Genomic DNA, 13,906 nt, shown 5'->3' on the forward strand with positions numbered 1-13,906 from the left:
TGTTTCATTTGTGTATTTTTCTCATGCCCTCAGATTAATTGCGTTCGACGTCTTTTCACAACCCCGAAGCTTCCTTTTTCACACCCAGCCCACTACAAAACACCCACTAACTAATGTGTTACGAGTTATACCCTCGGGTCTGTCTAGAAACCGGTCAAGTGATCTTCCACATATACGCACACCCATGTTTTCTGTCACAAGTTTCTTGAAGGAAATGCAGTCACGATCCATGACGTAATCCATGGCCCCTGTTCATCCTCACATGACAACATCTTAATAAACACATTTATGAGAACAATAGACCATAAGCAAGATTCAGCTAAACCGATAAAGGACTGAAAAGAGACGTTTATCAGAAAGGATGCCGTTCTTGAAACATGCTGTTTGGATGGTCAAATCTAATTAAAATGGAAGTAATCGGAAGTGTAGTTTGATTAATGCTTTTTTTTCTAATTGTTGTAGATAGTATGATAACAAAAACACACACATTCATCAGGAGAAAGAGGAAATGAGCAACCAGAGTCCCACTAGTGCTTTCCAGAAATAACTGAAGAGAAAAAAAAAAAGATTTATTTCTTTGTTTTTGGTGGGAAAACCCCGTACAGTCAATTTGGTCAAAATCACACTGGCACGATGAGGAAACATTTTATAATGCTTTTAATTTAAAAGGCACAGCACAGTTACACAAACAGGACATCAGGACAGATAAAATAGGCCTACTTTATTTGGATTCTGTACATTCAACATCACAATTTAACAGGAGGGTGTTTTCTGGAACGAGTTATGTGGATATCAGGTTGACTGGCTCAGGATCATCACATCTGTGGCAAAGGGTCTGGTGCTACTGATACTGTTAATGAAGAAGAGACCTATGTTTTTCATAGGTTTAAGTTCACACACCAATGGCATTAAAAACCAATGAACTGTATCATATGGAAATGTATATTGTATTGTTGTAGCCTATATTTAATGTTTTTCTTTATTTTTGTCCCATGATTCTATCTAGACCCATGCAGTGCACTTGCAGAAAACACATGAGATTTGAAGAAACATCTTTAAATGATTGTCTCAGTTCATCGTGAAATACCTGATTTTTCCATTCTTTATTGTTTTACACATACTCAGCAGCTCTTCTTCCATTTCGTGGCTGCGGAGAAGCACAAAGAAAAAGAAAACTTTACCATGGTAAAGCATTTAAAAACGATTTTCACAGGATGAATTCTGAATGTTTAAGCTTTCGAATGATAGCTAATTTATGATTACGACAGGGGAAAAAGGCAATAAAAAGAGCGCCAAAGCATCTGCTTGCAAAACGGTGACAGTTAAGGGGTTTAACTCAAAACTTCATGAAAGTAAATAAAATATTCCTCATTGTGTTGGACAATAAACAACTGTCATATGCCTATACCCGATAAAGGAAGTATCCTCTGCTCTGGATCCGTCCAGGCCCTTGGAGATCATCCTGCACACAGAAGGAATTGTTATAGTTATGCTCATATCAGACTGTGCACTTTCTGATGCTGCTACTGAGCACTGTTTAACTCTTTCTGAGTCGAAGGTGAATCAAAGGTCACGGCAGTGTTGGTAAGAGGGAAAAACAATTTATCTAACCAACAAAATCCATCAAGACCATTTCCTTTTTGAGAATGAGGCAGTCATCATTTATTCTTGTTCAGTTTTGTGTTTTACCCTTATAGCACAATAACACTTTTAGCGTACAATTTCCTCTAAAATGGACAGAAGCAGTTAATCAAACTAAAGTCGAGCACATCCTGTACATTTAATTAGATGGACTCAATCTCATGCATGCACATGTCAGCCTCGTGCAGCTGTGTATGTGTACAAGCATGTAGAAATGCATACTTTTTTAAGTTAAATATTAAAAATATTTATCCCACTGGGAATGTAAAATTAATATAATGAATAAATATGTTGCATTTAATTTAATTGTCAAAAAATCCTGAACAAAATGTATCATGTTTCCACAAACACATTATAGGCAATTCAACTGTTTTTAACATAATAAGAAATATTTCTTGACCAGCAAATTAGACATTTTTAAGACTGGAGGAATGATGCTGAAAAGGCAGCTTTGAATATATATGAATAAATTACTTTTTAAAATATATTTAAGTAGAAAACTTTCCAGTTACTGGACGTAACCAATGTAAACTTGGATGCTAAGAATTCAGCTTTGCCATTACAGGAATAATTTACATTTTAAAATTCAAATAGAAAACATTCCAGTTACTAGACGTAAATAACATAACCTTATGGGGGTTCCGCTTATGGGGAAAAACTTTTTCTTGTTTTTCTCTGAATACTGAAGCCTGATTGGTTCACGCCAGACAAAACGCATTTAAGCCCACAGAAACGGGCAGAGCCGACTAAGTCGCGCTGAAAGCCATTTTCATCAGAATTTGTTCAACTGAGGTGTGGCAGCGTTGACTAGTGCATATGTGTCAAGATACGCAATGGAACCAGGGAACATCTCGGTTACATATGTAACGCTCGTTCCCTGAGTAGGGAACAGAGACATTCCGTCTTCCTGCCACCTTCTGCTGTATCGCTGGAACAGCCGAGTTTAGTCTTGGCTCCTCAGCGAAGAACCATACCTGCATGTTGTGGCGTCCTCCTTTTTATACCCCCGAGGTAAGGCGGAGATACGCTATGCAAAATCCGCAGACCCATGGCATTTCTTTGCCATTGGCTCGTTTTGTAATTCTAAGCGAAACCCCATTCGTAATGACGGAACTCAGAGTGACAACGAAAGGGAACCAATGTTACATTAGTAACCGGAACACTCCACTAGATCAAGCCCAAGTGACCATTCCCCTGGTGGTGTAGGTCTTCACCCTGATAGGGCACTGCAAGTCCAATGAATTGTAAGCTGGTGCTATTGCATCCACTATCCAGTGGGATAGTCTTTGCTTCGTAAGTAGGCAGCCCCATTGAGTGGCCACCGAAGCACACAAACCGCTGCTCTAACTGCCTGAACTGGCTAGAACACTCAATGTACAGTACACCCTAAAAGCCTGAACCGGGTGTGTGTGGGGTGGGATATTTTTGCCCTCAGAAGAGGGGAGAGCAGAGAGTGAAATGACTTGTGCTCAAAGGGGTGTAAAAAGCTTCTTCGGCACATAGCCTCGTCTAGCCCTAAGGACAATTTTACTGTCATTGGGCCCAAACTTGAGGCCTGGAAGCATCTACTGAAAGAGCCTGCATATCACCAATTCGCTTGAACAACGCAAGAGCCAGCAGAAGGGTGGTCTTTAGCAACAGAGGTCGAAAGTTGACTGTCCTGAGCGGCTCAAATGGAGGGCCACAAAGTGCCCTCAGGACAATAGACAGGTTCCAGGTAGGAACCGTGTTGGGGCGAGTTGTGTTTAGCCTCCTGGTTCCCCCTGAGAAATCTGACCACCAGGTCGTGTTTCCCAACCAACTAGCCAGCTATAGGAGTGATGCATGCCGCAATAGCTGTCATGTATACCTTGAGTGTGGATGGAATGTGTCCACCGTCCAACACAACGCCTCCAATTCCCAGAACTGAACAGGGTTTGAGAGGTGAACACATAGAAACTTTAGGGGTGGTTCAGCCTTGGCGGGACTTAGCAGCATCCTCCTCATGCCCGAGGCATCAGGGCTGCTTGGGCGGATCGGGGTCCAGCACTAGCTTAGGACAGTGTCCTTGGAGCTTGGGAAATGGGTAGCACTTAGTTGGATGGAAGTGCTGCTTTACCCCTGGTTCCACCTTTTGCTGATGCTGAGTGGGTGTGGAAGCAAGCTTGGCGGGCTGCTGAGTCGTTGACAACAACAAAGGACGACTTGCCGACAGGAAATGGTGCATCGCTTTTGATGTCTTCTGTGCCGTGGTAAAACGCTCAGCAAAATGGTCCACTGCGGAACCAAACAAACCAGAGGGAGAGACAGGGCAGTCCAGGAGTCAGCGTCCTTGATCTCCGTTAAGTTTAACCAAAGGTGGGGGCTCGAGGACCACCAAATTGGCCATGACATGACCAATCTTTTGGGCCATAGATTTAGTGGCTGCACAGCTTCTCGAAGGCCGCTGGGTCAGAACCACTCTCATCCATGGCACAGAGAAGCTTTACTTAGTAAACTTGGAGGACCGTCATTGTGTGAAGAATGGAACCAGCCTGGCCACTCGTGGCATACGCTCTGGTCGTGAGTACAGATGTCGCTCTGCACGGCTTAGTCGGGTGGGCAGCTTTAGTCTTCCAGCTGAGGCCCGCAGGTGGGCAGCGATGCGCAGTTATGGCTTCTTCCAGCGGGGGAAGCTAAGTATAGACTTTTTCTTCATGCCATTAACCATGGTGAGGCCAACTGAAGAAGAATAATGGACACGTACCGAATCAGGGCACGCCTTGATTTCGTTAGTTCTTCATGGACTTCCTCTGGAGCTGACTAATTGAAGCCCAACTCGTTAATGGTCTTGGTAAGGACACAGATGAGCTCTGAGTCCTGCTGAGTCCGTCTTTTTAGATGGTGGACGAGGTGGAGTCATCACCGGAGTTCGCCCAGCCCTCCGCTTCAGGTGCAGCCAAAGACATTCAGTCATCAAAATTGCCTTCGGAGCCGCCAATTGAAACCAATTCACACCAGATGAGGGGCACTGGTCATTGCGGGTAAAGAGCACAAGTGAAGGGAGGACGAGGTATGTGGGCACTGGGCCGACATGAGCTTGCTACAGCCTTGCTGCTCCGTCCCATGGCTTCTTTTGCCTCGGCTCGAGAGGGGAAGAGAAATGGAGAGCGTGCGAGGCAGGATCGCTCTATTTAAAGAAATAAAGTGAGTACACTCTACAAAGTGAGTGCAACAGTGTGAGATTCATGCTCCTGCAGTGCGAGAAGCTGGTCTCAGCGAGAACAGCCTTGGCTTGGGTGTGTCCCAGGGATGCGATGCACTTGGTGTGCTCGTCCGAGGGAAGCAGAGGAGCCCCGCGTGCACATTCATGGTGTGATATTTTAGAAGGAAAATTGCTCGTTGAGATTATCGCCGGAAAGCCGAAAGGAAGAAGCGTTGGATCAGCTGCAGCTGCGAAGTGCCGTTAATCCGATGCCCGGGCTTAATTAGACAGCGAGTAGAAAGGCTTTATATCTTCTCTCTGGAGTCAACAAGGAGATGATCTTCCAGCTTGAAGGAGAAAAATGGCTTTCAGCGCAACTTAAATAGGATGTGTGCCCTCCCTATTTTGGTGGGCTGAATCAATCAGGTCTTAGTATTCGACTTTCCCATAATTGTCAGAAACTGACACAATGCGAGTAAACCGTATAACAATTATTTTAAAATAGAAAAAAAACATATTTCACAATATTACAGTTTTACTGTATTTAAAAAAAAACTTATACCTTGAAACGTAAGTGTAATTCTTTTATATGACATAAATTAATATACAAAAACTAATAATATATTAAGTTTAATATATTAGGTTCCACATATCTATCAAGATTATTCTATAACATATATCTTCTATTCATATCTTCTATTCTATCCTCTATCTATCTATCTATCTATCTATCTATCTATCTATCCATCTATATAAAAGTATATGTACTGTATTAGATTAAAATGCAGGGTCATAGTACTTGCATGTTTTTGTCCTATTGTTAGTTTAACTGCTTCTTTTGTTCTCATTTGCCTTTGGATAAAAGCGTCTGCTAACTTATTAAATGTGAATGTAATGTAAATGTATATATGGATTGAATAAGGTAGTTTGACTTTTATGTCAAAATCAATGTTTCCATCATCAACCACAGAAAGAGAAAGGTTGTCATATTTGTGGTGTATAAACAAAGATACACAAACTGTCTGTTTTAATAATAATTAACACTTAACACTTTAATAATTAACACTTAACACACTTAATTAAATCAACAATTACTGATGGTCATAAGAGAAGCCCTAGAGCTAATTCGTGATGAGATATTATCAAACAGCATATGGCCTTTCATCAAGCAGCACAGAGGATTGAGAGGAACAGACACTTCAGTCAGTCTCCATGAACATCCCTCTAAAGTTACATCGTTTTTTTTATCATGCATTTACCACAGAATTTAATATGTAATGGTCATGGACCCTATTTAGTATCAGGGGGAAAAAACCTCAAGAGCATAATTCCTCCATAATAATAATAATAATAAACGTATTCAAAATATTCAAATAGATAATTGGGGGACAAAAATGAATTCTTTTTTATATATATTTAGTACAGCTAATTTTCCTAAACTCTAACTTTTGAATATATATTTGGTTTCTTGGAACTTACCCAAAACCAAATATTGATGGGGGAAAAGCATGTTTTGCATGTTTTAGTGATCATACTCACAGTGCTAATGTAGTCTGAATGAAGGTAAGCATGCAGGATACATACATTTAATTTCATTCTCCTGCTTCTTCTTCTGGCAAGCTGGGGTATGAGCTCCAGAAGAGGGTGCAACACAGTAGACTGACACATACACATATATAGAGAGAGATCATGAAGACAGATATGGAGAGATATGAAAACCATGAACAGCTGCTCCTGGGATTGGCCAGGGGTCGCAGAGAGGACTCTTGTGCGTTCTCTCGCGCACTTATCTGTCCTCAGTGCGGCTCAGTGTTCATTTGGCACACGTGGTGCACTGATGTTCAGTAAAATCACAGGCATGCAGGCCATGCCAGAGCATGTGAGGGAACGTGAAGTTATGATGTCAACATCAGGGGATAATGTTTTTGTGTGTGTTTGAGTGTTACATTACAATTATGTTTCACCCGATTCCATATTTGAAACACATCACAAAACTGACATAAATATAAATTAATTCATAGAAACCTCTGCATGATACACATTTTCAAAAGACAATGCTTCTGTAATGTGGTGGACATGGAACAAATGGACAGTTTGGAAGAAATTAAGCAGTTCCTCTGATGGCATCAACACAATGGCATGTAAATTAAATTTGGGAAATATTAAGATAAAATTAGGTTCTCTTCTGGTTTGAGTCTAAACCAGAATTCAGATATTAATTCACCAAAAAAAGGAAGTTATGATATAGGAGATAATTAATGTTCCTTTCCAAAGTGTGGATGATATCAAGGAGGATGTCAGAGGTTAAATGCATGCAATGGGAACTAAAGAGTGGATAGTTTTATATGTTTAAGAGTAAATAATCTGAATACTAAAGGGGACACTGTAGACTTAGTGGAAGCATTATGAAGAATATACATGGTAAAATAATAAAAATATATATTTTATATTTATACATTTATTTATTTGGTGTGTAGCCATGTAATAAGTTCTGATCATCAAGGTTTTTTGCAAGTAATATTTTGGTTGTTTTATTTTATTTTAGTTAATTTCACGCATTGACTGTGCTGTGCATTATACTTTATGGGAATGTAGTTCAGATTTTGCTTTTGCACAAACTTGGCCCAAAAGGGAACTGTGCAGTGGCCTAAAATGTATTTAATTTACGTGACCTTTATTAAATATTAGATCAGAGATTGCCATTTGCAGTCGAGTGTTACTGAAGACAGTGCAGCGAAGCAACTGTGGCTGAGTGCTGAAAGCAACAGACACTAAACAACTCTTGAGGAAACCTACCGTCTCATCTGTAAATCCTGCACCATTCGGTTTAGTGTAATGAAATAAGAACTATACATACATGTACAGACACACAAAACCATATTCACAGACACATACACAAAAAGGCAAACACCAAACAAAAATCAATACAAACAAAAACATGAAAAATATTCATACAATAAATAATAACACCATAATCCATAAAAGACATCATGATGCCACTGAATTGTCATTGCATTGAATGCGTTTGAAAAAAACGACCTCAAATGTCACATGCTCACCCTTTTGCTGGTCTCTCGGGCTGTGATCTCCTGCATTTACAAAAAGCAAACATTAAAATGAATCGTCCTTTTTTTAATCTATAAATTACAGGCTTTGCAAATTACTTCAATGTTTTTTAGTGTATCAGAATAAATTAGAGACGGAATCTGTGGATGTTAGTATTTTCTTTATTTTTATGCAGTGATTTTTTGGGGGAAATCTGTGGAATGGATTACAGTAAATGCATTAAATGGAGTTAAGAGTGCTACAAGCTTATGGTAGCTGAAACTAGGCCTATTTAATAAACACACGTGCAAAAGTTGGCAGAGGTGTGCAGAATATCTTCACAGTTCTACGCATGCTGGGCATAAAATTCACCTTCGATTTTTGCAGTGATCCCAGCATTAGGAAACACAGGTCCTCCAGGACATCAGATGTCTGGAAAAGGTTAAAAGAAAAGAAAATGGATTATGGACAGTTTAAATGTCTGAGACTGAGCCAAATGAGTCAAGTAACTAAATGATGTGCTGAAAGTTTTCATTTTCAAGTGAATTTCTACAGGCAATGTTTTTATATATATATATATATATATTTCTCTATAATATTACGAACCATAATTCACTTTCAGTTTGCTTCAAAAACACACAAATAAGTAGCTGTTTTGCAAATGGCAACAACACTCCATTACTCACTCTAAAGGATGGGTCTGCGGAGAGGTAGAACGAGCAAAGATCAGTTATCTGAGAAAAAGACAAAAAGCTTGTATAAAAGAGATTCAAAGAACTAATAAAAAGTTACAACTCAAAATGAATCATGACTCTTTTTTTGATGTTGTGTTTATCATTTCTCCAAATGCCCATAAACATGTTATTCTGTGCTTTTGTATCCCAGCCTCTAGATCCCCATCTGTTGCTCATACACACAGTTAGAACATGTAAACAAAGCAGAGGTGCAATCATCACTTTGGTGGGCAAAGTTAACACTGAATAAATATGGGGATAAGTCATGATGAATTTTTGTCTCTGAGGAAATATAACTGGATGCAATAGAAGCGATTTGTTTGAAAAATAAAAAGAAAAGGACTATAAGTATTGACACTTAGTAGATCATACACACCTGGGTTAGTAACTGCTCATGCTCTATTGAAGATGGATTCAAGAGCACTGGAGCACCTGCAATTTATGCAGAAATCATTATAACATATATTCCATTACTTTTTAGTATGACAGAGAAATAATTGTTATATTTGCACATTGAGTTCTTCACTGTATGCTGTGGTCTTGTCCACTGTTAGTGACTTATAAGTTTAAACTGGTCACGAGGCACAATTATTTGGTATATCTCAAATCTATATTCTAAAGCAATCTTCATTGTCAAGAGGTTTCTTGCAGTTGCATCACAACATTGCCAATGAAATCAATCTGGAATCCTTGACATCTGTAATCCTTGTGAGGTTTGGTTCGGAAATGAACTCATGCTTGTCGATTTTCTTGTTTTGGTGATTTTGCCCTCTTCCCTCAATGGAATAAGCTCTAATTTGGCTGAGTTTGATTGTTAAGTTTAATTGAGTTTGTTTATTGATCTATGTGTGAGTCTTTCAATCTGAAACCCCTGCTGTCAAAAGGTGTTTTCCTTGATTGATTTGTGGTCTGATAAAAGTCTTAGAATAGGTTATAAGGGTGGTTACGGATTTTCGACATCGGGCCTTATTTCCAAGTTAGCCTTAAGGCCTGTTCACATCAGGATGAATTTCGCTCGCGGACAACTAACGCCTTGTGACTAAAAAAAGGGCGCCAATGTGAGTGTGCACACCGGCGCGAAAAACACCACGCGTAAAAGCGTCATTTAAAAAAACTTGGGGGCGCTCAAACACAAAACGGTCTTACCGAGCACACATACGTAACGGCGAAGAAAATATACGCCACCGTCTACATTGCCGGAAGACAAGGAAGATGCGAAGCAAGATATCTACGGGCAAGATGCATTTCTGTTTTACATTAAGCGCCATCTAATGTCAGGGAATGAATTTGCATGTTCACTCGACTCATCGTTAGCAAACGCTTGGGTGTGAACACAAAAAACCCGTTGAAAAACGTTGGCGAATAACGCTGGCTGACATTCGTCCCGGTGTGTACGGGCCTTCAGTGTTATTTATCAGTGCGGAGACATTTTACAAAAATTTTCAACCTGTTGTTCCAGTTGCATAGTTCGCCGGTGCTAGGCTAGCACGACTCAACTGCTCGCCTGCTATATAAAAACAGTTTTACCTACTCCACAATACACGAAAAGCAAATAAATTATAGCACCAGACTATCAATGTAAATGTCTGTTGAGAGAATAATGTCAGAAATCGAACAACCCTTTCATTGCATTGCAATAGTTATACTTTGTTCCCTGTATTTATTAGCAGTCTACAACAGCGGCGGAGTGATATGTAGTTACCTAGGCAACTGAGAGAGGTAGTGAGAGAGAGAGAGAGAGAGAGGTAGAGAGAGGTAGTGCAGGTAGTCCCGACTGTTGTGTGCTTCGGTTCTGTTTCCTTTTCAGAAAAACTAGTTCCTGTAAATGTATTTTTGACTTCTAAATGCAAGTTTGATAGTCTGGCGTTATAGTTTATTTGCTTTTGGTGTACTGTGGAGTGGGTAAAACTGTTTTCAATGGCAGGCTAGCAGTTACCGTTGACTCGCACTAGCCTAGCATCGGCAAACTATGCAACTATAACGACTGGATGAACATTTTTGAAAACTGTCTCCACTGATAATAAATATCACTAAGGCTAACTTGGAAATGAGGACCGATGTCCAAAATCCTGAACAACCCCTTTAATCATTAGGCTGTAATTACACACCTAGTCCAAAAACAACAACACAAAAAAACAGTAGTAGTTGAAAAAAACCAATAAAGTACCAAAGAGAAAATACTTTACAGTTAAAAACATAAAGATGGTTCTTGTAAAATTTCAACTATCTCTTATGACATTTAACAATAATTTGTGATGCCATAATTCTATCTGTGTATCAATAAATAAAGTCACTTTTGTCTAATCTGAGAACATCTCTCATGGCTGAACATCTCTCATTATACTGCCATTATACTATTCAAATTTTTGTGACATCACTGCAGTCCAAATTGTCAAGCTCTCTGCTGTACAATAACACTTTTTTTCTCAGTGATATCATAATTAGCAGTTACATGACTGAATCCAATTGGACGGTAAACAGCTCTTGCTATAAAGAGGGAATTAGGAATAATCAAGAAAAATATTACATTGTGTAATGATGATAATTCACAAAATGAATCTGGCACATAACACTGTTTACCCCAGCATCGTTTTCCAGGTTTATTGAAAAACACACAACGTTTGTACTGTTCTAATTAGTCTCGAACTAACAAAAAAAGTTGCTGCCTTAATTTTTTATGTACAATCAACTTGATGTTCAAGTCATTTCAACTAAAAACGTAAAAAAAAATGAGATGAATCTTGTATACCGTAAAAGGTAAAAAGTTGAATATTGCTTAACCTATTTTGATGTGTTAAACAAAGCAATGTTAAAAACATGTTGATCATATAATTTTTACAGTGAATGCACTTTAGGAGAATTTGCTATTCCCTGCCTATACAGTACAAGCATTTATAGTTAATGCGTCACAACGCATTCCTGCTCATTATCTACTGACAGTAATGGAGCACATTGTGAACCATAAGGAAGAGAACTAAGTTTGACTAAGCCTTCAGTATAGATCAAAATAAAATACAAGAATGAAATCAGTCAATCCAAAGGCAAGATAAAGACAGACGTTTTAGATGAGAACAGCAAAACACTTTGTTTTTTTAATACAGCAATATTTATTTCTTTTCCATATTTAATCTGTGAGTCTGTCAGTTGTTCTTTGATATATATATATGAAGAGTTCAGATGCAAAAGCCTCTAAATGCCATTTGAAATTTTCTTCTTTAATGATGATTTTTATCAAACTTGTATATTTAAGTTCAGTAATTTCACTTAAATAACAATTAATAGGTAATTATCTTTGCCATTTAAGTGAAATTACTGAACTTAAATATATAAGTTTGATAAAAATCATCATTAAAGAAGAAAATTTCAAATGGCTTTTGCATCTGAACTCTTATGAAGAATTCTAAGGCCATCTAAAGTTTTTGTGTAATATTAACATTTTTATCAGGCTCCAATAGGTTTCTACTCAAGTAGCCTACCGGCATTTCTGAATGGACTGAGGCTGGAATTTACTGAGTTTGAAGTGAAAGTATTTGATGAATATTTATATCTTCATATATAAAATTGTAACAGTTGCGTTTATTTTGGGTGATCAAAACATCCTCCTTGGCTTCACATATTTACCAAACTTGAGGCAACAGTTGCTGTTTTTTAAAGCACTGTTTGAGACTCTATTGTTTTGATCATTCAGTAACATAACACTGTACCACTGTACAGCTGGAAAAAAAAACATTCAAAACAATATGATGCTATAAACGATATAAAGATATACAAGCATGATGATGATAATAAAAGAAAAACATTTTAGCATGCATGGGCTACATTTTTAAATAAAGTTAATCTATATTATATTATTTTAATTAGCCTTATGTTGATGCATGCTTAGAACAGGCATTCATTTAGATTAATGTTTAGTTTTGGGGGAGAGAATTGTTCAACTGAATAATCTTTCTCATTGGAGAGCTAAAGTACTAGGCCACCAAACTTATTCAACTAAGTTATTCTAACATCACTAAATAAGTAAAAGGAGAGATGTATGTGGAACACTTACTTGTGGTGATGGGTATGAAGGAGATGAAGAGGATCGCGAACATCAGGATGGAGTTGTGTGCTGGGCTCATCGCGCTCTGAGCTGCTTCGCGTTCACACTGACTGCTGTTCCTCATGCTCTCGTCTCGTGCGCGTCAGTCAGTCAGTTTGCGACGGTTCTTGTGGTGCTTTCTCGGTCTGACTTGCCAGCCCCAACATTATGAACTCTCGGAGTTACACACCCTCTTCGGAAATCGACCTGCAAAGTAGTCTACGTCACGACGAATGAGCCCCGGCACGTCATTAATTTACACAAACGATGATGTGATATGAGCGGTCAAGGCTATGAGTAATCAAAGTAAAATATTTAATCTTTAACTGGAGATTTGGAGATTAGTGTACTGTGTCTATACACGGTTATTTGTGTTAACATAAAAGGCATTTGGCTTTTACATAAATTCATGTAGCCTATACATTTAAAAAAAAATGTTGCCTGTTGAATGACAAAACGTTTGCTGAGGCAAACGTCCTGGTGTAAAAGTTTCCAAATGTAAGTCACACAGAAGACAAAACAAACAAACGATGAATAAAATATTGGTACCATTCTATTAAAGATTCATTAAATATGAATATGTTCATTCCTCTGGTTGACAACAGTCATTTGTAGACAAACACGTTAGGCTATATATCAAAGTAAAGGGAAGTATCTTTAATGGTGGGCAAACAAAATAATAAACAAGTAATGCAAACAAAGTAACAATGCAGGCATCTCTGTATCAGTTCTCCAGTGTCTCTCTATGTGAGAAATTTCAGCACCACATGATATGGACAGCTCCAGGCTAAAGTTGCACTGGAGTCCAATGGGCTATAGACCATTTCACAAGATGTAAACAACACTGGTCCAGAAGCACTTCCTGTTTCAGTTTTTTAACACTACATAAAAGCTGGGATAAAATACAACCAACAGAACATTTAAAACTGAATCAAAAAGTTAAACAAACATCTTTAAGATGAATTCTTTACATGTGAAATAAAGAAAACAGTTACAAACTGAAACAGGAAGTGCTTCTGGACCAGTGTTGTTTACATCTTGTGAAATGGTCTATATGCACGCATAAGTTCCGCATTTGACGTAAGGATGCTCGTCCATTTCCGGTTGTGTAGATTAAAGCGGAGGAAAACCGGAGAAAACGGGATTATGGCAGAGTCTTCAATATTTACTGTCCTCCCGTCTTTGAAACGAAACGTACATACGTTTAGATGTAATTTTATATATAGTTATGTTTATTTAATATAA

The 13,906-nt window shown here is 38.4% G+C and overlaps 1 protein-coding gene across 4 annotated transcripts; it reads right to left on the reverse strand.

Moving 5' to 3' along the window:
- Positions 1-639: 639 nt before the first annotated feature.
- nmu (neuromedin U) lies at positions 640-12,834 on the reverse strand. 4 transcript variants are annotated; one of them, XM_039692037.2, is made up of 10 exons: positions 12,632-12,834; positions 8,960-9,015; positions 8,536-8,583; positions 8,222-8,281; positions 7,864-7,893; positions 7,601-7,651; positions 6,389-6,463; positions 1,409-1,462; positions 1,088-1,147; positions 640-850 (listed from the first exon to the last, which is right to left on the reverse strand). In XM_039692037.2, the coding sequence occupies exons 1-9, from the start codon at positions 12,744-12,746 to the stop codon at positions 1,112-1,114; spliced, it is 525 nt and encodes a 174-aa protein (XP_039547971.2). In that variant the 5' UTR covers positions 12,747-12,834; the 3' UTR covers positions 640-850; positions 1,088-1,111. The 4 variants fall into 4 exon arrangements, with proteins under 4 accessions (XP_039547971.2, XP_039547972.2, XP_039547974.2 ...); XM_039692038.2 differs by lacking the exon at positions 7,601-7,651; XM_039692040.2 differs by lacking the exon at positions 6,389-6,463 and having other exon boundaries at positions 12,632-12,833.
- Between the last annotated feature and the right edge of the window lie 1,072 nt (positions 12,835-13,906).

Source organism: Pimephales promelas, chromosome 13, assembly GCF_988280905.1.
Source record: "Pimephales promelas chromosome 13, fPimPro1.hap1.1, whole genome shotgun sequence".
Taxonomy (NCBI): Eukaryota; Metazoa; Chordata; class Actinopteri; order Cypriniformes; family Leuciscidae; genus Pimephales; species Pimephales promelas.

Coding starts and splice junctions, on each gene's coding strand:
- nmu (XM_039692037.2), bottom strand. CDS start 12,746: ATGAGGAACAGCAGTCAGTGTGAACGCGAAGCAGCTCAGAGCGCGATG. Junction 8,282..8,535: donor CCGCAGACCCATCCTTTAGA/GTGAGTAATGGA, acceptor AACCTTTTCCAG/ACATCTGATGTCCTGGAGGA. Junction 1,148..1,408: donor GAGGATACTTCCTTTATCGG/GTATAGGCATAT, acceptor GCTTCTCCGCAG/CCACGAAATGGAAGAAGAGC.